Source organism: Elaeis guineensis, chromosome 3 (assembly GCF_000442705.2).
Source record: "Elaeis guineensis isolate ETL-2024a chromosome 3, EG11, whole genome shotgun sequence".
In the NCBI taxonomy this organism is placed as follows: domain Eukaryota; kingdom Viridiplantae; phylum Streptophyta; class Magnoliopsida; order Arecales; family Arecaceae; genus Elaeis; species Elaeis guineensis.
Genome location: NC_025995.2, coordinates 120,643,261 through 120,668,133, shown reverse-complemented (window position 1 = coordinate 120,668,133; position 24,873 = coordinate 120,643,261). Strand labels below are relative to the sequence as shown.

At 38.7% G+C, this 24,873-nt stretch overlaps 2 protein-coding genes across 3 annotated transcripts; one reads left to right on the top strand and one right to left on the bottom strand.

Annotated features, from left to right (window-relative positions):
- Positions 1-9,921: 9,921 nt before the first annotated feature.
- LOC105040492 (probable inositol oxygenase) lies at positions 9,922-14,000 on the bottom strand. 2 transcript variants are annotated; one of them, XR_012140212.1, is made up of 12 exons: positions 13,849-14,000; positions 13,622-13,727; positions 13,357-13,438; positions 13,060-13,264; positions 12,536-12,595; positions 12,401-12,453; positions 12,175-12,297; positions 11,997-12,066; positions 11,811-11,889; positions 11,587-11,668; positions 11,337-11,441; positions 9,922-10,450 (listed from the first exon to the last, which is right to left on the bottom strand). XR_012140212.1 is itself a non-coding variant. In XM_029263197.2 (11 exons), the coding sequence occupies exons 1-11, from the start codon at positions 13,976-13,978 to the stop codon at positions 11,415-11,417; spliced, it is 1,017 nt and encodes a 338-aa protein (XP_029119030.2). In that variant the 5' UTR covers positions 13,979-14,000; the 3' UTR covers positions 11,197-11,414. The 2 variants fall into 2 exon arrangements, 1 of the variants encoding a protein (XP_029119030.2); XM_029263197.2 differs by lacking the exon at positions 9,922-10,450 and having other exon boundaries at positions 11,197-11,441.
- A 7,852-nt stretch (positions 14,001-21,852) lies between these two features.
- On the top strand, positions 21,853-23,612 carry LOC105041457 (zinc finger CCCH domain-containing protein 2). Its single transcript, XM_019848924.3, has one exon. The coding sequence runs from the start codon at positions 21,943-21,945 to the stop codon at positions 23,146-23,148; it is 1,206 nt and encodes a 401-aa protein (XP_019704483.1). The 5' UTR covers positions 21,853-21,942; the 3' UTR covers positions 23,149-23,612.
- The last annotated feature ends 1,261 nt before the right edge of the window (positions 23,613-24,873 follow it).

Below are 24,873 nucleotides of genomic sequence, written 5' to 3'. Positions count from 1 at the left end.
TTTTTTTTTTTCGGACGATGCCAGCGTGGAAATAGGGGCTGACGTGGAAGGGGAAAAAATGTCATTCAAAATGGCATTTTTCCCATTTGCATTAGTTTGGTAAATAAATTTCGTTTTGATATATTTTGATAAAAAAGTTTTTTTTTCGTATTATTTGAGAAAAGAACTCGTTTCATTGGGTGTTTTCTTTTAGCTTGTTCTCCTTATTACTCACCACTTTTTCATGTCAACGTACAAGGTACATGAGGATTCATTTTTCTCAGCTGGCTTTGAAGCTTCTCCCTAGCCGTCTCCCTCTACTTCCCCTGTTTTTTCCTTAAGGGGTGCTTGATTCATAACCGAAATTAAAATAAAAATCAAAATCAAAATAATTTGGAATCAGAATCAAAATGGTCAAATTCTCCGAAGTATTTGGTTCGTGATCGAAATCGAGATCGAAATCGAAATTAAAATTGAAATAAAAATTTGAATATACGGAGAAAAGTAAGAATTGAGTTTTATATAAATTAAGCTATTTTCCTTCCATCCTGAAATCAGAATCTAAATAGGACTCCTTCCAATCAAATAGTCGGAATGGGAGTCATCCATTTTGATTCCGATTCCAAACCCCCACTCTTCCCAATCAAACACTCATATACTTTCTTCCACTACCAACCTCCTTTATTAGTGGTGGGCTGACTCCACAAATCACATACCATTTTATACTGCTTTTTTCTCGATAGATGACTATCTTTTAATTTCACTTATATATCTGTTTTATTATATTATAACTATAACTATTGTTGCGGCCAATCGCCTCGTCGTCCGATCGCCGGGAAGCATGCACCTGCAAAAACGAGAAGTCCACTCTGACCGAAGGCGGCTCCGGCGGGGACCCTCCGACGGTCAAGTCAGAGAGGTGACTGGGCAACAGTGAAATGTAGACAGAGAGCTCGATCGAGAGAGAGAGAGAGAGGGAGAGGAGCGAGCCTGTGGTTTTCGAGTGTCGAGAAGTGGGAGAGATGGAGCGGATCCCCTGCACTGTTGCCTTCCCCGATTTATATAGTGGAGCACGGAATGACGCCGTCATTAATGGCGCAGACAAGTGAGGAACTGTCAACTCACTGTAGACTGTCAGAGTCGCTGTGAAAGTGTCATGTCGCCGTATGGCCGTCAAATCACCAGGGTTGACAATGCCCCCGGCGGGACAATGCCCCTAGATAGCCGTGCCGCATGTCGCTGTCAGAGCTGACAAGGTCTGGCGACTGTACGGCGATTGGCGGAGCCGACCGACCCAAAGTCGGTGGCCAGCTGAGTGGTGTCGGGCCCCTCCGTTGGTCGGCGAGTCTTTCGTGAGTCGGCCAAAGGACCTCTGGATTCAGTCGGTCGGGAAAGGTGCGTCCGACATATCTTCAGCTGGTCACGAGCCGATAATTAGCCGGTTATGGCATCCGTCAGTCGGTCGCTCCCGACCGCCAATCGGTCGGTCCGACCGTCGGTCGGTCGGTCGAGCGGTCGGTCGGGCCGTCAGTCGGTCAGTCGGGCCGTCAGTCGGTCGGTCGGTCGGTGGGTATCTCCCAACAACTATGTTATTTATATTTAGGTTGGTAGCGGAGGTTATGTAGTGGATGGTGTTATGGAGTCAATAGCTGGGCTAAGCGATCCAACTGGGAGAGTTATGGGTGTTATGAGGGTGTTCAGCTGGTGCTGAGAACCATGAGAGTTATCGAAGCTGAGGGTGTACAGCTCTTGTTGCAAATTGAAGGAGGCGAGGTCAGAACGGAAACTGAGAAAATAGAGGGCGCCGAGGGAGCTGAGACTTTTAATCATACGTGGGAATATGTAGTGGGTGTTTGGCATAGTCAAAATGTTGTGCTTCATGGAAGGGATGTTGGGACGCTACAAATAGGGTGGAAAAATATGAGAGACAACATATATATGGAGGTTGGGAGCAATGTCTATCGGGCAGTTTTGTTGCATCAAGCTATATATCCATGAACTTGTGGCTGTTATACTTCTTACCTCTTCTTCAAAGCGTCAAACTTTTGGCACCCCTCTTAGTATGGTTCATCTCAGTTGTATCGGTTTGAGAAAAAGGTTTTTTACTTTTCTGGCTATTTGTTCATCATTCTCTTCGTTGTTTTTATCCAGTTCTGCTGTGGGAGATTTCTTCGTTTTTGGGGTCGGCTCTGCTGTCTCTAGTTCATTGGATAATCACACAGTACCATGCTCAGGGTACTCGGTTTGCTCACGATGCCTCATTACAATCAAAAAATCTATAATAATGATCAAAATTATTATAAAAAATATAAAAAATTATTTATAAAATCTATACCAACAGTTGATAAACTACAATAACAAATAATATTGCTAAAAATTATTGACATTTGTTGCCATAAAAAATTACTGTCACTTGTTGCTATGGTTTTGATGAGCGTTGGTATAAGCAAATATATGTTAACGCGATTATAACTATCACTATAAATACAATCAATATTAAATATTTTTTAAAAATAATTTATATTTATAACTATATATATATATATATTATAAATAAATAATAAATATTTTTATAATCAAATATTATCCTCTTAAAATCATATTTGATTATGATATTCTTATATTTGATTCAACTTATAATTTTAATTAATCACCTATATAGGATTAAACTTATAATTTTAATTAATCACCTATATAGAGAATCGAATATAAGACATATTAGATGGTTACCTAGTACTTAGCCATCATAATAATATTAACTTATGATATAGAGTTATTATTTATTATACTTATTCATATTATAAAATAAATTTATTTCAAATATATTATGATATTTTAATTTTAATAATTAATTATTTTTATAAAAAATCAATTCTTTTATTTTTGAAAGAAAATTAAAAAATAAATTACTTTATTTTATTCTTTATAATATTTTAAAAATTTTAGTATTTAAAATATTTTAAAATATAAATAATTTTAACATATTTTTATAGTCATAAATATTTTTTTCTAATGTTCTTTTAAAGTAGATAATTCATGATTTTTTTTATTTATACTGCAAGTAAAAATAATGATATTTAATATATAATATTTTAAAATTTTATATTATACAATTTATATAAGTAATCTTTAATTTTTTTTATATATTTTAATATAAATTAGATTATATTAGATCCAATTTTTGGTTAAAAATTTGCTTTCATATAGATTTTTTAGTAATTACATCATAGATCATTATTTAGTTGTGATATTATGTATTCAATATTGCTAGTGAATTTTATATCAAGATTTATTTTTATTTAATTATTAAACTATCTTGACTTATATAGTTAAAATCATATTAATTTTAAAAATTATTAAATATATGAAATATCTTTTTCTAGAAAGTTTAAATACATATTTAGTGATTAAATATTATCATCACAAAAAATTCAAATTAGTTTGCAATGATACCAATTTATCATAAAAATAATTTATAAATAATTAATAATAAAAATTATATTTTATATAATAATATATAGAGGATAAAATTTATTACAGTGATAAATAATTTATATTCAATAATATAATTATAAACATTTTCAATTTGATTCTATTTAACTATAGAATATTATTCTTATACAATACCATCATAATATTATAAATTTTAGTAATATCTATAAATAACCATCATAATGTTATTGATTTTCTATTATAATTTTTAAAATTGTTACATTAGAATATAACTTTTTATAATATTTTTAAAATATCATCGCTATATAATAACTTTTATTAGTATTGTTGACAAAATGTTATAATATTATATATTTTTTATAATATTTTTAAAATTAATGCTAAAAAATATTTATAACAATATTTTTTTTAAATGTTACTAAAATATCGTTGCTATAAACTGTTTTTATTGTGGTGCTGCTTCTTAGCTCGCTGTCGGTTTTTCTCACTTTCTTTCTGCCGTCATTCGGTTGGAGGCTCAGTTTACACTGCTTATATTATTCAAATTTGTATCTATACTGCTTGGGTCGCCTATAATTTTTTCTGGTACATTGGATCATTGCACTATTATATTCAGAATAACTCAGCTTGTACAGGATGCCTTTACAGGTTCCTTCGTTTTCTCCGCATGTTCATGTTATTATCTGTGGTCAAATAGTTGGAGCTTCACTTCAAAGTGTTTATCTTCTTCATACGGCCGGTTGCTCCTAGTTCTTCAGCGGCTGCTTCAATTTCTGTTTCTTCATCAGGGGATTTTAACTCTTCGTTGCTCATTCCAAGGCTTCGACAATTGTTCAACAAAGCCCGTGCCATCCAATTCCAAAGGAGAAGCGTCTGGATTTCTACATTACCACAGCTGGCTTTGGGGCGTTACCCCTGTGCTTTCTAATTCCACGCTGAGTTCTTCTGTTTTGTATAGCTTCATGCCTTTTGTTGTGAGGCCATCTATTCAAGGGTCTTCTGTTCATATTCTCTTTTTCCTTTTTGATGTAATGTTCTTCTGCTCTTTTCCTTGGGCCTGTTTTTTGGTCTGTGTGTCGCAGGTTTCTTTTGTATTTGTACAGTTTTTATATGGACTAATCAAGTTATACCTTATTACCCAAAAAAAAAAAAAAAACCCAGTACATTTGTGATGGCCCAGCCCATATAACAAACTCAGCCCATCAAAGCCCAAAAAAAAGAAAAAGAGAAGAAAACAGAGGAAGGGAGTCTTCTTCCTCCTCTCGCAGCTCCCAATCAGAGTCGGAAACGAGCTCCCTCCGGCTCTATTTAAGGAGGAGATCCCTCCTCTCTCCCTTCCATCAAAGATCATAAGTTCAGTCGGCAGCAATCGCAGGAAAACCACCGCGGAAGACCCGTCCCTGTGCCCGTCAAATTGCTCGCCGGAAAAGCCTCGCTGGCGTCGGAGGTAAGCCTCCTCCCCTTCCTCTCTTCTCCCCTTTCCTTTCCATGCCAGTGTGCATGCTCACCGGCGATCGGAGTCGCCGGATTTCTTTGAGAAAAAGGAGAGTTTTCGGTTCCGTTTTTCTTTAATTTCCGGCGTCGGTGGTCACCGCCGACCACCGGTTTGGCCCTCTTTTGGTCGTCGAGTCGCCCTCCTCCTGCCGACGGCCGCCCCACGCCGGCTGTGCCGCCGGTCGGAACACCAACGAGGGGTCCCCTGTTTCGGCCCAAAAGAAACCCACGGGAAAAGAAGAAGAAAAGAAGAAGAAGGAAAAGAAAAGAAAAAGAAAAGAAAAAGAAGGAAAAGAAAAAGAAAAGAAAAAGAAAAAAAAAGAAGAAGAAGAAAAATAATATAATATAATAATAAATAGGATTTTCTCTCCTCTCTCTTTCGTGAAGAAAAAAAAAAAGAAAGAAAGAAAAGAAGAAAGAAAAAAATAAAATTAATTAATTAATAAATAATGATATAAATAATAAAATATGAGAAAGAGAGTTTCTCTCTCTTCCCTCTCTCCCTTCAGTCTGAACTAGTATTTTCTCTCTCTAGAATTGAACTTTCTCTCTACTTTCTCTCTCTAAAATCTTTTCTCTAGATTATTTCTCTCTCCTAAGATTTCTAAAATTTTGAGAAGAATGATGATGAATTTAAATGATTCTCGTGATGAAATTTTGATCTGTGATCGTCGGACGGTACACCGACATCCACTTTGATCAGATCAGGTATTTTTAGATTTTATTTCTCATGATTTTATTGAATTATCCACATGATAATCTTAACATGATTTGATCTGATCGATCGAATTTGTTGAATCATATTGTCTGAAGAATTCAATATGAGTTTTCTCTCTCTAGAATTTTCTTTCTCTAAAATATTCTCTCTCTTGATTGATTCTCTCCCTAAAAAGGTTAGTGAATGAAGGAATTTCTTTTAATAGTCTTGATCTGATTCTAATGAAGAACCATGATCCATGATTGTCAGACAACGTACTGGCACCCACCTTAATCAGACCAAGAATCTTTAGATTTGATCATCCATGATTTCGATCTAGTCATGACTTGATTTGATCATGTTGATTTTACCACTCGAGATATTGGATCAATCATAATGTTGGATTGTGTCGCCTGATCAATTCGAATTGTACTTCATGAATTCTCTCTCCTCTAATTGTCTCTCTCTACTTGATTTTATGAAATCGATGAAGAAATCTCGATCCTATCACTTCGAATCCGATTTGATCTGATAGTCAAATTTTGGATCGTTTAGGTTCTAATTAGATTTTGATTAGATGAAATTAGATGATCGGACCCAATCTAAACCGTTGAAATATGGTATTCGTATTCTTTCTAATTATTGAAATTGATTCTGTATAGGATTATGGATGTTTGATCATGAGATATCACGATATGATCTACGAACAGAATTTTTGGAAGAAAAATTTATAGAATTATGTGGGTTTATTGGAATGCGTTCGAGGTAAGTAATGTTTCACTTTTTTTAGATTTATCGATAAATTATAATATATTTTTCTGACATGATTTGTGAAACGATGCATGAATTGGATGAATGATATTTTGTTATGAAAATATCTTATTTGAAATATTATGATGAAGCATGATTGAACATATTGATTCCATGATGCATTATATTGATTGACTTCGATACTACATGATTATATATTTTATTATCGAAATTAGAATATGAAATATGATTTATGAAGAATTATGATATAAGAAACATTATAAATTGACAACCTGACTATGTAAAGGACCCCGTCAATGGGGGCATATACGTTGGCAATTGATTTATCCTGAGGGTTCATGTCGTCAAAGAGACCAGCGACAAACCGCCAGAGAGACCAGCGGTTCCGAAGGACTTTGCTGCCAGATGATTCGCAGCTCACCGCAAGAAGATATACGGTGTTATGACCCTGCCACAGGAAAAATATGGTCATAGCTCATGGTTGACGAAAAGAATTTAAGAATGAAAGAAAATGAAATCCGGAAAGAAACTTAAATTTTCGAAAAAGAAATAAATTTGGCATGAATTATGTTGCATAATTGAAATTGATTTCGAATTGATGAACTCTATATACTTATTTTCTATAAATGATTATTTACTTAAATGCCTGATGAAATCTGTTGAAAAGTGATCATTGCTTACTGGGCTGTCTAGCTCATTACCTCTTATTTTACTATTTTTACAGATGTTGAGGAATTAAGATGATACAAGATATGAATAGAAGAGTGATCAAAAGCAGAATCTCTATACTTTTATTTTTGGTTGAAAGTCTTATTGAATTTGATGTAAGGACTATGAATCATTGTTGAATTTATTGAGATATTAAAGGAAAAAAATTAGGTTGTTATATTTTAGATTTAAATTGTTGATTAATTATTCCGCTGTTGTTTTAGGATAGTATGATAAGATGCCTTACATGCTTATGGGAAGAGTTTTCTATGAGTATGCGGCGGTTGCCATGACCCTCGATTCAAAATCTCGGGTCGGGGGCGTGACAATTATAGTGGTATCAGAGCATAAGTGGATAAATTATGAAACATAGAATCAGATATAGAATGAGTGTAAGTGGATAGACACTAGGGACATTATAGTGTAGATCTTTGATGATTATAGTAGAAAAAATATTTATAAATTTTGATTAAACATTGAGATTATATATGAAAGGATCACAAGAGATTATAACATATAGAATTTGAAATATGATGGATGATCTATTGATCATGATATGATTAGTTAGATTTGGATTGAAAGTAATCACAAAAGGATTGACATAAAATTTTATTGTGCATTATGGTTATTAATTTGATCATTGGTTATTCAAGTGAATCGTAAGTTCAAATTCGATGTGAGAATAATACTATGATATTACTTCTAGTTGAGAAGTTGACTATTATTGGCAAGATAAAGATTTGACGATAAAATATTGTTCCAGAATGGACTAAGAAAAATCTTTTATGATGCTTGATTGGAATATTTATCGAAATTGAATTTGGTATGTGGATTATATATAAAGTGGCATAATAGGATGAATGCATATTTGAGGATATTGCAAAGAAACATATTTCTTATTGATGAAATCGATTATGAGGTTGTAGAATATTCATCATACTGAAATCTTGAATCATCATCCTTAGATCTAGATAATGGATCTTATTATATCTCTTAGAGAGTACATGATGTGTATGAAATTTTAATTTAAAGATTTCGTATCTAAGTTGATCAAGAGATTTTTTGATATTATTGTTGAGGTTGTTAATGAAAAATTGATATCTTTAGATTAAGATAAAAGATCTGATTTATATTTACTTCAGATTAAGGGATCCATGTGAATTTACAATTTAGAAATTTTGGATTTAGGAATTGATAGGAGTTCCTTTGCTTTTGTTAACGAGGTCCCTAATTGAATCTATTATTAAATGGAGATTTGATTTTTGAAGCTTGTATGATTGTTATGAAAGAATATTTGATAGATATTGAAGATCCTGATGATAGAAATTTTAGAAAAAAAATAATGATTTGAAATTCTTATATATTCTGATTATATCCAAATTTGGTGGAGCATTGAAGGATTTTTTTTCATTAATTTGACTTATAAGGATTTTTGGTTTGAAAATTATCGAATTGAATTGATATGAGAATTAAGATTTGATTCATATTGATTATAGTAAATCTATATGATGGTTCAAATATGATATTGGACTCAAGGGTTAATCAAGATTATTGTACATCAGTAAAAATATGAATGAGAATCGAAAGTTAATCTTTGGCTTCAATTGCAATTTAAAACCCCAACGGAAGATGCCAGTTCGCAATCAGAAATGGAAGATGCTATATCAATGCTTTGTGTTGCTAAATTAATTCCAAACATTCATCTTTTTATCATACAAGTTAGACTGTTTTTTGATCAGTCCTGGAAACTCGGAGGGTCATTTGTCACCAGATATCAAGAAAACGATAATCCACTCATCCGTTAGAGTAAACCCAATGACCATATTGTGTGCATGCATCATTATAATTTTATCTAGATCGGTTTACAAAAGTGTTGTTATACGAAATATTTGCAAAGTATAAGTTGCAAAAACCTAACCAAAAACATTAGAATTATTATATATGAGGTTGAAGATGCCCGACTATCTTATTAGCATGAAATCACAAACATTGTGGGGAAATATAACCTATAGTCATCTGCTGAATAGTCAAGAGTAACAATGGAAGATGCTGTGGTAACGGCGGTACGTCCCGCAATACGTATCAGGTTGTTGCCGCAACACAAACGCATAAAATAAGTAGTTGCCCGGACACCGAACGTGTGAAATGATGGTGGAATTTTACACGAAAATTCATGCATCCCACCAAAAGTTGTGCACACGGCCGGGCTGAACTATATCCAAGTGGAACGGGATTCTCTACGATGCTTAATTAAAAATACTGCAGGATGCCCAGGTGGCTGGTGGGTGCTGGGCTACGGAAACAATGGACCATTGGCAGCTAACACATCCACAAATAATTTAGGGTGCAAATGGATAATTGATATGATGGCAGATTGCCACTGATTAAAAGACATAAATCGGTATCTTACCAACAGCCAGTCCCTTGGAAGATAAAACCCCAACAACGATTGACTGAATAATTACTGAAAATTTCTCAAATTACATGAAGGAGAGTAGCAAAATTATTGAACGGTTACGTCAGATGACCAAAAACCACAGAATGGTCTCTCCCATTCATGCTTCAAGGATCAATCGATCTATCCCATACTAATGTCCGAGGTTGATGATCCAAGATATGCAGCACAGGCGTTCGGTGAGGTTAGCGACCTTGCATATCTATAAAAGTGAAATCAAGAAAATTATTTGACAATTTTTTTTTTTTTAAAAGAAACTATAAATGATGTGCTTTAATATGGGAACTTATTCAAATGATCAGGAAAAGACTGAGCTATTGAAAGCCAAAACCAATGTTCATTCAGATGTCACACCTTATGGTTCACTCAGACGTGGTGGATGACTGAGGAAGGCTCAACTGATACATGCAGCCACCACAAGGATTGCAATGTTCAATATTCCAATGACTCATTAATCTAAGAATCCAATAAGATTTCATGATCGGTAAAACAAGAGAGTTGACTCATTAATCTAAGAATCCAATAAGATTTCATGATCGGTAAAACAAGAGAGTTGGATTGCATGTATGGCAGGATACTCCGTATGCATGCCGCCACGATCAGAAGATGCTAGCAATTAAAGATCCTTGAAGACTATTCATGGCTGCAGTTGAAGATTCCACATTCTGCATGTACTCAGTTCTTGCTCTGCCAAAAGGTTATCGTAAAGTTGAAATGTTGATGCAAGTTGCAAGCTGTGGGACAAAATCAGTTTCCCCAGGGCCTAGCGCTTCAACCAAGTCAAACATGACTTTCTGTGCCCTGGTCTGGAGGTCGTCTTGCAATAATAAAAGTATACTCAAAAGGTAATCAGACTTTGTCCATGAAAGATGTGTGACTTCTAGTAGGTCCTCCTGCAATATTACACCCTATAGGTGAGGAATTATTAGCTGTCCAGCAGAAACCATTGCGTCGGTGAGGTTAGACAGCATATTTTATCCATGCCAAGTCGAATGCTTTCTCCACATGATAATCATTCTTTATTGGTCCCAATCATAGAGACAGCATGGTTATTTGCCCAAAGAGGTCTATAACAACCATCGCTCAAAAAAAAAAATAGTAAGAAGATATTATTTTAATTTCTTAACCCTATTTAATTATCCAAGACCTACCTAATGTATAGTCAATATAGGATTAAACACATCTATATAAAATTAGATCACGCAAATTTGATCATAGGGTTTAGAGGGCGTGATTTCATTGCGAGTACTCAATTCCACTTGCCAGAGACGGCCAAACAAGTTTGTGCGCTTGGAAATGGACTATTCATGGATGTTTACACCACAGATCAACTTTTTAATCTATTTATTCATATCTGAACCGGTTTAGACTGAACTTGGATGTGTTGAAGGAGCAAATTTTGAATGACGCTTTGAAGCTGACTGCAGATGACTGCCCTCAATAACCACAAGTCTAACACTACTTCAACACTCAGCTGTCTTTACACCACTTTTCATAAGCTTAATTCTTGAGCTCATCATGTTTCACAGGTGCTCTGCTATGACAATATGTCTTTATATATGCCTAAGTTAAATTTGGTTTATTGTATTGAGACCAATGATGTTTTTCCATTATCTTTAGCTCAATACACCCAAAAGAATGTGAATTTAGTGCAACTCTTTTTATTTTAAGATAAATGGCTTACATCGAACAAATGCTTTGCATCATTGAACATGATAACGAATATCAGAGGACAGAAATACAATATTAAATTTAATAGTCGACATGGCAACTTCTCACATCAGCTGCTCGAAGATGGACCATGAATGAATCCTATTTCTTGAGGGATGTCCATTGGAATGAATCATCATTCAAATCTCACCATTTCAACTTTGCAGGGAAATACTGCAACAAACGTTTGATCACTTTGTTAGAGGAAAGAAAATATGAAATGAAGAAGAGCATCCTCTCTTTTTTTTTTTTTTTTTGAGAAAATGAAGAAATAAAAGACTTAGCAAAGGTTGATGGAATTTAGGATGGAGATGCTAACCTTCTCAATGAGTGATAAGTAGTATGGTTTCACTTTCTCTACATCTATTCTAACTTTACTTTTGCTGTAAAGATCATATTTGCTGTACATGGAAAGAAAAACCCGTTAGTCCTCATATTTGAATTTTCTCTGACATGGCTGTTGTTCTGAAACTTAAATGCAGCATAATTGTAGTGATAGAATTTTTTTTTTTGCTTTTAAAGATGGATGTTGAAAGATCTTACTTAAATATATGTAGCCACTTCATATTTTCTTTATCCTCATCATTCATGAGGTGTTGATAGGCTCCATGCCTGTGCAATGCTGAAACAAACATGAAACATGGCATTTTGAGTTCAAGTAGTGGGAGAGACAGACTCCAAGTATGATAAGATTAAATTTGATGCAAATACGTCAGTTCATGAACTCACGGTAGAAGGAATGATAGCGGATGATGAACAGGGCAGCAGATGGCAAAGTGGTCTTATTCTCTTTGGCCACCTGAGGTTATTTAGGAGTTAAACTAACATCCACTGATAAATAGAGCATTTCAATCATTGAATGATTTTTCCAAGGAAATATGAGAGGCTACCGAAAGAACATACATACCAAATACATATAATCATCATGTCCCCAAGACATCAATACATTGTCAAGTCCGCATCCTTCAGAATAAACTCCAAGTTTGGTGCTGTATATGGGATTGCTGTACTCTGGGTTTTCTTTGAAATACTGTTATGATTATCACGGTAGAGTTTTAGAATGACGCAAGCAAGATGATTGCTTCAAATTTGATGTTAAAAGCATGGTGTAAGTAGTTCAGTATGGATGATACCTTATGGTGAACATTGCACTCATCAAAAGCGCACCCCACAGGAAATGTGTCACCTGAAAGATGGATCTTACTTAGTAATCAGCAATGAGAGCATATTATTGAGAACAAGAATGGAGACAGGAAGATGATGCTTACCCACAACAGCCCACTGAGGAAGTTGTCCAAAGCTAGGATGGAGAAGGACCTTCCCAAGATCTGAATTCCAATGAGAGAAGTATTTCATCAGATGCAATTCCCATTTAAATTCCAGAAGCCAGAGTACAACAGATAAATCATAGGCATCCATCCATCCTTGGATTTCAGGAGGACATTGGGAAATTGTCAACCCAACGGTATAATCATATTGTGAAATGAAACTAGCTAAACTATCGTATAAGTCTAGTCATTGACCATATAAATCTTCAGGATCATACAATCAAATATTCAAAAATCATCAAAGAATATTCAAAAAATTACCAAGACATATTCTTAGAATTTATTATTGTATAATATCTATATTAGCCAAAAGGGCTAATAGGAAGAATTTTGCAGAAAAATTGTATGGATGGTCAAGTGAGCAACGATGCATCAATAAATTTGACTGATTGTTTCAAATTTCACTAGAGGCTTTATCTTTTTTTTTTTCTTTTCTTTTCTTTTCTTTTTTTTTTGAGTCATACCATGAATTAGGCCAGTTAATTGCAACCAATCCTCATCAGGATAGTCCTTTCTGATTGCTTCAGCAGTCTGTAACAGGTGCTCGATCTGGGGCTCATCGAGATCCGGATCGCTTTCATCAATAAACTCATTGAGGAGCTCAATGCATTCCCAAATGCTCATCTCCGCCCTATCCAACTTGCCGTAGTCCTCCCTCATCCTCTTCACCTGAACCACAATATCACGCTTTAGCAAGCTCCAAGCCAATCCCCCAATCCCAGGTCTTCACTAAAGAAATTTATGACACTACATGTACTTACGAATTTGTAGGTCTGGTGAATGTGGTTCGTGCGATAAAACTCTTCGACGGTCTTCTGCCTCTCAGATTCGGCATCATATTCCCTGCATTGTTTTTTTATTCATTTTAGAATGTTCTAAAGGACCCACAAGTTGGCCCCTCTTGGTCGGCCCATGTTTGAAAAGAGCCTAATAAAAGCCCAATAAGCACAGCCATGTCAAGTACCGCGCCATCCAAAATGTTCCGCAAAAAGTCAAATAAAAATACATATGGGAGTGGAGATGCACCTGAAGGAATGGCCAAACGAATTAGTCTCGGGCACCGTGAAACCACCATCCAATACCAACTCCGTAGGATCATCAGAGGGGATTTGTTTGTTTTCGACTTCCACCTCTGAGCCAAGAAAACGAGGAGGGGAGGTGAGGGGGGGGACTCCAAATGAATCAAACGGAATGCTAGCTTTACATACATAAAAAACTCTAGATAATTAGATCTATCAACAAATGAAGCCTACCAATCTGAGGCTGCTCGATGGCGATCGTCATCTTGGAACTTGTGAGGACTAGGAAAAAGAACGGTGAGCAAGAAATGTAGAGGAATCCAACAAAAAAGAGTTGGCCTTTGCCTGAGATTTGAGAATGCATGAGAAGAAGGTATTTATAGTGGAAAAGATGACCACTTACGGCGGCTTACGATGACCACGGGCCAGCTGGAACACATAGAGAGAGAGAGAGAGAGGGGATTTGGTGGAGGGGACGTTTCACATGGAAACAAAATTGGAGAACGAGTTGAATTTAGGAGGGTGGGGGGAGAATAGGATAAAGAAATCGGGGTTGATGAGTCAGCTATGGCGTGGAGGACCCATCAGAACCCCGGAAATGCGCCGAAGAGGTAGGCCCCGCGTGACGTGGCGTCGAGTCAGGTGAGGTGACCGAGCGGCAGGGCGGCGGGCCCGGCAAAAATTGAAAAGGGCGGAGCACGTGGGGAAAATATCTCGGGCTTAGCTGGAGGTCAAACGAAGCAGGGTAGCTGGGGACACGTGGGTGCTGCGGAACCATTACTCCATGGTCGGTTCGGTTGGAGATATTCTGACGCGAAAAAATTAAAAATAAAATAAAAATAATATTATATTATTATATTTGATATAAAAAATAAAAATAATAAAAAATTGATAAATTTTTATATTTATTTTTTTAAAAAAATATAATAGATATTATAAAAAAATTGATATTTGATAAATTTTTGAATGATAACAATTTATATTTGATAAAAATATCTTCAATAAAATGCATGTGTAACCGTTGATCTATTCTCAATTTTATAATGATTCTAATAAATTATCAAATTATTCTATAATTTGGTATACCTTAATCAAATGGATCTCATGATTTTGTTCTTAACCTTCGTCTTTTTAGAGCGTTAGATTCATGGATGTTATCTCGCTTATTTTTGTCTAATTTTTTTTTTTTTAAATTAGGAGCTTTTCAAAAAATAAATGAAGAAGTGATTCGGATGGTACCTTTTGCATATGCAAAAAAAATTAATTGTGTAAAAAAATAATTAATATTTTTTCACGATATGGACCATGATACTCCATATTAGCTCTCAAATCATTCCAAATTTCATATGCTATTTATTTGCATAGATCTCAAAAAATTCATTGCGCAATCTTATAACGGATGCGTATGGAAAAAGGTGCTTCCTTCTTTTATAAAAAAATGCAGCCCCTGTCTACGAGGAATATTGCTGTTATCTATAATTTTTTATGCAATACTTTCGAATATGACCAATATTTTTTCTTCAATAACCCAGATAGTAGGAAACTCTATAAAATTAGGTTAAAAAATGCAAAGAAATAGATTAAGTTCAAAAGATAAAGAAATTTGAGATATCTGCGGGATATCAATTGGGCAAGATTATTTGGAAGATTGTAGGGCGGTTTTTTTCCTTTCGGCAACCAATTGTGCAAAATAATTACAATAACAGACTAATCATATTTTGGACGGGAAAAAATATTAAGCATAATTTTTCTTAAATTTGATGTAGTATAAACTAATTGGAAAGCATTTAAAAATTTATATCCTTAAATTATACAAGGTGCTGACCACAAACTCCGATTCCAACATGATTCTCACAACTGGCCTGGTTCCACATTGGATCTAGGTGCAATGTGCGTTGATTATGAGCATTAACCGAACGGCTCATGCGACTGGGCCGAGTCAAGAACTTAATTAAGCTGCATGATGGGCCATTTGTTCTTCCTGCTAGAACCACGAATCATGGATGATCCAACGGTGGATTCACACAAAGAGAGGTAAATCCTTCTTTCAAGTGAAAGATACATCATCAACATCTCTCACCCACCTGCTTGTTCCTTTTAAGATATGTTTGGTTTACGACCAAAATTAAAATTAAAATTGAAATGGAACGGCAGTCGAAATAACTATATCTTTTGACATATTTGTCGGAAGGAAATTTGAATCTTAAAAAAAAAAAAAAAAAAAAAAGCATGGATTGAGTGTTGGAAAATTTGGGTATTCTCATTTTTCATTGAAATTAGAATAAGAACGAGACTCCAAAGCAAATGATTGAAATAAAAATCACCTAATCTTATTTCCATTCTAGCATCTAACTCCTTCCAATGAAACATGCTTTTATTTTCTCTAACTACTCCTTAAGAACATCCCTGTTCATCAAAATCATCTGCAGGTACTTAGTTTCTCTAACCAAATATGCCCTTAGTTCCTCTAACCAAAATGCATCCACTCCCTCCCTAGTCTCTCCACCATCTCCCTCCACCCCTCCATAGCCTATATTCAACTCCGCTTAGGTATTAAACAGCCATCCATGATCCATCCCCACCTCCCTTGCAACAGTTTTAGACGCAGATTATAAATTGCTATGTCATAAAAATTGAGATGGCAACCACAATCTGGGCTAATACAAAGCAAATGCATTCTGATCCTTCTTTTTCTTTTTTGGTAGAAATAATAATAAAATAATAATAGGATGTATCTTATGGTAATGTCTATATCAAATTATCGTACAAGAGTCTGCTCGAGTTCAAAGAAAACTTCACTCTACCGAATAAAGAAAACTTGCTTCACCACAGCTGGCAACTGGATCAAGTTTTTATCACCCTTTTTCATTCTTCTTTTGACACCTAAAACAAATCAAGTGAGATGATAGACTGATTTATAATTTTGGAAATGACTATTTTTGTTCCTATAAAAGCGTATAGATCACCACCAGCTTGAATAGGTATTTAATGGTTGGGGGCTTAGCTTAGCTGAAACATGGGTTGGGTGCCCCAGGCAGTGACGCCACAGGGTAGAACAACAATGGAATTTGCTGGAAATGGGGGGAAAAAGTGAAAAAGTTTTCAGTTTACCGGGCTGTGCAACCAAATAGACCATACCGGTTACAATATTAAACCAAAGTCCTTCCTCTCGCCATACAATGGTGGGCCTGCTAGGCCTCGAGAATCTGAGCTGATCATTGGTGGGAATTTGACGCAGAAATGTCAAATCTTGAGTGAGCCCGGCCCAAAATCTGACTGATAAACGAATATAGTCTAGGCCTGAAACTCGGCTTATGATCAGCTCTACTGCAGAGCAATACGTATGTATGGTCCATAAAATGCATTGACTTAGGGTGCGTTTGGTTACACTTTTGATTTTTGATTTTTAAAAAATATTTTTTATTTTTTTTATTTTTGGTATGAGTAAAAGCAAAAAAATAAAAAATATGTTTGGTAACTACATTGCTATAAAGCAAAAGTAATATTTGGAGACGGCAGGTGAAGAGCTCGAGAGGGAGAAAAGTTTAGGAAAAGAGGGAGAAAGGGGTGGGGAGGTGAAGAGCTCGACGAGAGAAAAGAATTCAGACTCTTTACTTTTTGATTTGATATTTTAGATGTGTGAAAGCAAAAAAAGTAGAAAAATAAATTTAAAAAAAAAAATTGCTTTGCATATAAAGTAATTATTTTAATTTTTTGATTTTAATTTTTTGCTTTTCGTGATGTTACTAAATATATATATGTGTATTATTATATCCTCTCATCTCTTATATTAAGCCACTTCTCTCACTTGATATGCTCTCTATACATATATATATATATATATATACATATACTTGGGTCAATTTAAATAAGGTCGATCGAATTTGGGCTTAGATTCGATTAGATTAAAATTGAACAATGGGGTTTTACAATAATTATACAAGCTGTTAGATATAATCTACTATCTCAAAATTGCTTGCACCAAAAAATCATATGATTTGAAGACCCCTAGCCTATGTATCAAGTGATCAAAAAATATATCTAATTTAATTTTATTTAGATTGTCTAATTTTTGGCTACTTAATACATAGGCTAGGAATTTTTAAATTATATAATTTTTTTTTATGAAAGTAGTTTTGAGGTAGCAGATTATATTCAACAGCTTGGATCATTGATGTGAGATCTCTATTGTAGAGTTCTGATTTGATTTTATTTGAGTCCAAATCAGATCGATCTGATTCTAGCATGTCTCTATACACATACATACATATATTCAAACTGATCCGATTTGATCCATATATACTTATGCATATAAGTTTTAATTTTAATTTTTTATATTTTTTTATATATAAAATAAATTTTTATCTTTGGACTTAACCAATTTAGTCCAATCCATTGAATATCAATTTTTATAAAATAGATTTTTTTTTATATATTTAGATTTAGCCCATCCCATTTAGCCTAATCCATTGAACATAGTAAACCAAATCGAATCGAAGTTTTTGGAGTGGTTTCAAGCAATTTTTGTAGATGAACGGTTCTATTTTAATTTTGATTTTAGAAAATTAATTTAAATCAGTTTGATTTCATGTTTAACTCCAAACCGACCCAAGTCAACCTATACATGCCCCTGGTGGTAGTAGAAGGCGGTGACCTATTTGTAGTGGACGAAGCACCAGAACTCTATCTTTGGTCGGAGGGATGAGTACTTGGATGGCACTCTAAAGTAGCTTAAGGAAGGTCATGCTATATAGGATTGTGATTGACTACTTTTAGCTCCAAGAATGATGGAGGAGAATGGCGGAGGAGGAGGAAGAAGAAGAAGTTTCAGAGTTTGGAAGGGAGACAGTTGAGGTGGGTGATGGGGCAAGCGAGAGGTTTGAGGCCAGAGACGATGAAAGGGGAAGGGGCATTGCTATGACCATCACCATCCGGTATTTAGGGACCAAATGATCAGATGGAAGAGGATGGAGAGGTGGTGGAGGTGAATAACCTCAGCAATGAGGAGATAGTAAAATGAAGGCTAAAAAAAGAAGATCAACTTTCGCTGGCCTTCAAAAATTTTGGACAGGGTATCCCCTCATCCAGTTGTCCCTCGTTCATGTGGCTACGGTCAAAGTTGTATCTAATTTAGGAACTTCAACAAATCAAATTAATTTTTTTCTTTTCTTTTGATGCGGCAGGGTAATCATACAAGTGTGATATGAATACAACAGAAAAGTCAGAAAATAAAGCATTACGAAAAGGTACAAAAATATTTCGGAAGTCGATTTACAAAATTTTGTTTGAATACTCTATAACAAAAATGGCGACCCAATCTCCGCTTGTTGGGCATGCCTGATGTCCAGAGAGGAGCACTACGTCACTACTCTTCAAATGTCATGCAACATTGGATGCATGTGAGCTGCTCGCCCATGCATCCACCCATAACAATCGTCAGGTCTCCCTCCATGATGATGAGATACGTCCCACGATCATCGTCGCATACATGATAGCCGCCCAGGCCATTTTGTGTAAAGCTATCGGAGGGTTAGCCATCGGGCTAGCAATGGGGCCTTATTTCGGGCCTTGTTCTTGGACCCAGTTAAGCTCAGATTATTTTAAATATCTAACAAAGTCCGGCCTAAAATATCTACAAGCCTTACCTTTTTTTTTTTTAAAAAAAAAAATCCTAATCCAATCTAACCTACCTTTATCTATCTAGCTCGTAGCCTGCTCCGAAGTCGGCATCCACCCTTTGTTGCGCATTGACGTGCCGTCCCCCATCTCCTCTTGTTTCCCAGGCCAACCCGTTCCTGTGTATTGAAACCCGGATATTTCTAGCAATTCGATTTGACCGTACCAACGGATGAGATCAAGATGACGGCCTCGCTAGCTTTGATGAAACAAAGCAAGCGAGACGGGGATGTAGCATAAGCTTAGGTAGGCTAGCCCGCTAAAATGCTCCGCTTTTCCCCAACCCGTCACCGAATAGCAGCCAAAGGCGTCTTCGCAACGAAAAATATCTATAGGAAAATCATAACTATAACATAATGTAACAAAAGCAGCGTCAAAAGCGTCAGCACTCACGGGAATCCCGAGGGACGGGCACCACTCTTACGAACACGTGGATGCATCTACGGGCCCGAGGGGTCACATAAGGCTGTAGCTGGGGACACGTGTACCGTCAGAACTGATCTCCGGCCCGGATCTCGTGATCTGGAAGCCGCGTGTTATCACCCGTACGTCCTGCGTTGATAGCCCAGTGCTGGGTTGATCATTTTCTTTTCCCCTTTACATTGTTTTTCTCGAACCTCGAGCTGCGGTTGAGTCTAGACCAAGGCGGAGACCAGACGGCGTTAATTTCCTCTCGCTTTCCGCTCCTCCGGGTGTGTGGGCGAGGGCATGGCGCCCCATGCGTTCCGGGATGGGGATGACCCCTCGCTCCCTTCACGTGGTCCGGACTCTTACGTGGCTCCTCCGCCACGTACGGACTCTTTGGCATCATGTCTTTGTCCCTAACAAGTTTACCGAATTGCCCTGCATTATATATAGATTCATATGTTTTAGACTGACGGCCGTTTGATCGATTATTTTTTTTTTTTTTCTTTTTTGATCGATTGGTTTGATTGATAAAACGACCAAAGCTTAGCGTCCCCTCGATTCGACTATCGGAACGCGAAGCAAGTAACGAGTTTGCGTACTGGACTGACGGCCCCCCTGCCCCAGCACGACTTTTAACGGCGCATCCCGGAAGTTTTTTTTTTTTTTTTTTCCCTTTTTGGGTGATAATAAAGTTATAATGTGTTTGATCTTGTTCTATTCCAAGAATAACGAAGAAAACTTTTCTGAGGAACATATTAGGTCTAAAGCCTTCGAAAATTTTTTTCCCCGTGCCCGAGTTTGAAGTTTTAAACAGCATAATGGAGTCGGTGATCGATAGCCTATGATGGACCCTTCTCTTTCCTCGCATTCACTGAATGTTGATGCAGTGGTACCATCGATACTCTACGAACGCCCATGATGCACAAAAGAAGAAGAGAAGAAGTGAACGCCCATGGTGCACACCGTTTCTCATCGCCGTAATGGTGTTTTTGAGGTCCCGGTTCCGAATGTCCGACTGCGCCTTGTCGATCCAATATATGGCCCGCCAACACTGCTGGTGTCCAAGCTTCCATTGAATGCCGCTCAATGTCGTGGGGCTCACCACCAACCACGACGTAGCATCCTTCGAAAGGAACGGCCACCGATGTGTCTCCCCGCCCATGGAAAGCCGTACGACTTCTACGCGACGGTCATGATGGAGCCACATCCGCCCTCGAGTCCCATTACATTCGAATGACTCATTCCCACCTTCTAGACGCTTGGTTACTGGCAACAAAAAGGATTGATGGATAAGTCAAGCGTTAAGCCAATAACAGATGGGTCACGGTCACCTCTCGGTTTTTTCACTTGCTAAGCTATGTGCCTGGGAGCAAGCGGTCATTATGCGAGGCCCGCAAAATGCTTCGACGGGTCAGTTCCCAGTCCGTATCATATCTAAAATTATCAGATCCCAAATCTCTTAACCTGCCACACCAGGTTAAAGGAAGAGGCAAGTCACGTGTGATGTGCTAGCGTTCATTATAAGAGCTCCAAAAAAGCCTTTGAGCCATCAAACCACATGCTACCACGTAGCCAAATTCGGACCCCTCACCGCCGGCGAGCGCACTAAAGTCGTGCCTCTCCATTCCATAGCGGGAATCTTACAACCCAGTCTGGTAGCCAAGCTGCAGGAGCCCAAGTGATCCATGGACTCGGATTGGGTTCGAGCCGGTTTTGGATGCGCGCTGGGAGCCCAAGAGGTCCTGTCATGGAATATTTTTATAGTTTTTAGGAGACGACCCAACTAGCGGCCAAAGGGGGAACGTGTCCTCGAACTGGCGCTGCCACGGACCACATCGCCATGCGCATGTCTGACACCACTCTCTGCGTCGTCCACGTGTCCCACCACATCATGCCCCTTCGAAACCGCTTCCGTCCGTTATCTCGTGCCGTCCCGCCTTCCTCTTTCGGTCTTTCTTCCTACCAATACCAACAAATCGGTACGTCTACACTTCCACCGCCTTATCCATGCAAACGCCGTCAATTCTTCTTTTTTTTTTTTAATCCGTATGCGTACTCTGCCCCGGTTACTTTAACCAAGGTCATTCTAACCTAACCCTGGTTATAACATCAGTTTATATTCTCCGCTCCATTCCATTTCTTTTCCATGTCCGAACCAGACTGGTGGGAGAGGGAGAGGGAGAGGGAGAGAGGGTAAATAGGAAATATAGATGCGAGATTAAGGGGAAGGGAGAGGGAACCATAATGATGATGGGAGAAGGGAGCCATTACAATCCAACGGTTCACGTTCCGCCGTGGACCCCCTTCGACGATCCGACAGCGGGTGGCGCGTACAACCTCCCCGTGAGCGGGGTCACCGGCGACAGCGGGCACTGCTCCCCGTACGCGCTGGGCGAGGCGGCGTTGGCCGCGTTGCAGCGCTACCTCCCCTGCAACGAGTCTTACGCAGCGGGGGAGGATTCCGACGAGTCGGACCTGGCGGACGCACCGGTTGACGCCTACTCGTGCGACGAGTTCCGGATGTACGAGTTCAAGGTGCGGCGGTGCGCAAGGGGGCGTTCCCACGACTGGACTGAATGCCCCTACGCCCACCCGGGCGAGAAGGCTCGCCGGAGGGATCCACGGAAGTACCATTACTCCGGTACCGCCTGCCCGGACTTTCGGAAGGGCAACTGCAAGCGGGGCGACGCCTGCGAGTTCGCGCATGGGGTGTTCGAGTGCTGGCTCCATCCGTCCCGCTATCGGACCCAGCCGTGCAAAGATGGCACCGCCTGCCGTCGCCGCGTCTGCTTCTTCGCTCACACGCCCGAGCAGCTCCGCGTGCTTCCGGAGCAGCAGCAACAGCAGCAGCAGCAGCAGCAACAACAGCTAAGTCCGAGGACTGCAGCCGCGGACTCCTACGATGGTTCTCCGCTTCGTCACCAGCATACCCTGGAGTCTTACGTTTCCAAGAATCTGATATCGTCGTCTCCAACCTCGACGCTGATCTCGCCGCCGATATCTCCGCCCTCGGACTCGCCCCCGATGTCTCCGAGCGGTGGCCCGGCGGTGCGGCGGTCGTCGTGGCCGGTGAACGAGGTGCTGGCGTCGTTGAGGCAGTTGCAGCTGAGCAAGGTGAGGTCCACGCCGAGTTCCTGGGGGTATGGAATGGGTGGCGGATCTGGATTTGGTTCACCGAGGGGTGGGACGGGTTTGAGGGTGGGGTTCTGTAGCTTGCCATCGACGCCGACGAGGACGTCAGCGGTCAGTGGGGGCGCCGTGTGGCTGGAGGGGCCGGAAGGAGGCTCGCTCGAGGGAGAAGAGCCGGTGGAGAGGGTGGAGTCTGGGAGGCCGCTGAGGGCGAAGATGTTCGAGAGGCTTAGTAAGGACAGCGTTCTGGAGAGACCGGATGTCGCCACGTCAGCGGCTCCGGCGCCGGACGTTGGTTGGGTTTCCGAGTTGGTGAAGTAGTGGGTAGTTCTGGGTTGCGGGAAAAAAAGAACTTGAGGGAAAGGAGGGAGTTTATATTTTGGGTTCGGTCGCCCTTTTTTTTTTTTTAATGATTATTGTGAATATTTGAGTTTAAAACACTGGAAGAAGGTGTTATTCTGTAAATATGATGGGTGGGGATGGCAAGAGAGGTTCCGTTTTGGGGCTCATGGTGGTGTAGGAAGAGGGATCAAGAAGATTGAAGAAGTTACTGACGATGATGGCTTTCTGGCTTTCATTTGTACAGGGAAGCTGCCGAAGATGGGTAGTTGGCAATCATGTTATTTTGATTTATTCCAAGCACATCCATGGTTTATCTCTCCTTCAAATCTCCATTTTGGATATTTCGTGTCTATCCAAAGTTTCTGATTCCGCTGTGAACTTGTATTTATGTTCATATCTCATGTTACTCCGAATATTATTGTAATATATATCTTTCTGCTGTCTATCCGAACTTTAGTAGATCAAAAGGTTGTTTCTTGTCAGAATAAGGACAGTCGGTTTGGCTATAAAAATATTCGCGAGTATGCGCTCGTGATGTTATCCAGGCCAAGCGGCAGCGAAGAACCTTATGATCGGGACATCAGATTGTGGCGATCGTTACTTTTAAACGGATATTTATCATGGTAAGATCTTCCCCTTGGGGTTGGGGGAGGTCGGATGGCGACCTCCAATACACGGCACACGGACGCGGCTCTATCGTGGGTGAGCAGGAACACACCGCTTTCCTGACGTGGATACATATTATAAACAACCCACTATATTATTCGCAGGATAGAGTTCAGATAAGTATCAAACATCTAATCTTGGATGGGCTATGAATGGTAAGGCTGGCAAACAGGAAACCTGTGAGTTTTCTTTGGAAGGGAGACGAGGAGCATTTTCAGAAGAACACGATCGTTTGTGTTTAAGAATGTTTAAACTAATAAGCTTTAGAGATGTTTGCATGGGTTCGGAGGGACAGGATGTCATTATTTACTCATCTCCGGGTCCCTCCTTGGAATTAATTAGAGTCATGAGAACTCTGGAAGATTCGTACCTTCCTCCACCCAGACGTGCAGCAAAGGCTAAAGAAAGCCTGCGAACTCTGGAGTTCACGTTTGAGTCCCACCACCAACGCCCCTCCTCTCACGCAAGAATGGAGCTTCTCTCCCCTCGTTATATCCTGTACTCTTTTTCGTGACATATTTGAGATAAATAATTACAAGGGACGGGATTTCTATATTAGTATTATTTTTCAGAAGATTATTAAAAAGAAAAAAAGAAAAAAAAAAAGGAAGGAATGGGGTGGGAATCACTTAGTCGTCGCGTCTTTTCACGTGGTTAAAGCGTAGGACCCGGTTCCTGCTTTTGTGGAGAGAAGGGGAAGGCTTTTCCCCAAAGGGATAGCGTCGCGGAGCTTAGAAAGGATAGCACCCGGAATAAAGCGAGACGGGGATATCTTCGTTTTTACTTAATTATTTTTGTGCGGTATTACGGTCCATCGTGTTGGTATTATCCATTCCGCACAAGGACGTCGCCATCGCTTGATGAGAAAATCTATCCCTAAATCTAATAAAAAAAAAAAAATCTACGAGATCATACCCGACACGGCGTGCACCGAGCGGCCATGCACCACACCATGGGACAAACGGAAAGCGGCTCCTTGTAGGTTTTCGAGACCACAGGGGTATTATGGGAAAGTTAGTCTATGCTTTACTAAGGTGG

Bases quoted from the DNA above. Each gene is read 5' to 3' on its own strand.
- LOC105040492 (XM_029263197.2), bottom strand. From the start codon at position 13,978: ATGCATTCTCAAATCTCAGGCAAAGGCCAACTCTTTTTTGTTGGATTC. The intron at 12,596-13,059 runs GTATGACTCAAA...ATTGGAATTCAG, and splicing joins ATTAACTGGCCTAATTCATG to ATCTTGGGAAGGTCCTTCTC. The intron at 12,067-12,174 runs GTATGTATGTTC...AAATAACCTCAG, and splicing joins ATGATGATTATATGTATTTG to GTGGCCAAAGAGAATAAGAC.
- LOC105041457 (XM_019848924.3), top strand. From the start codon at position 21,943: ATGATGATGGGAGAAGGGAGCCATTACAATCCAACGGTTCACGTTCCG.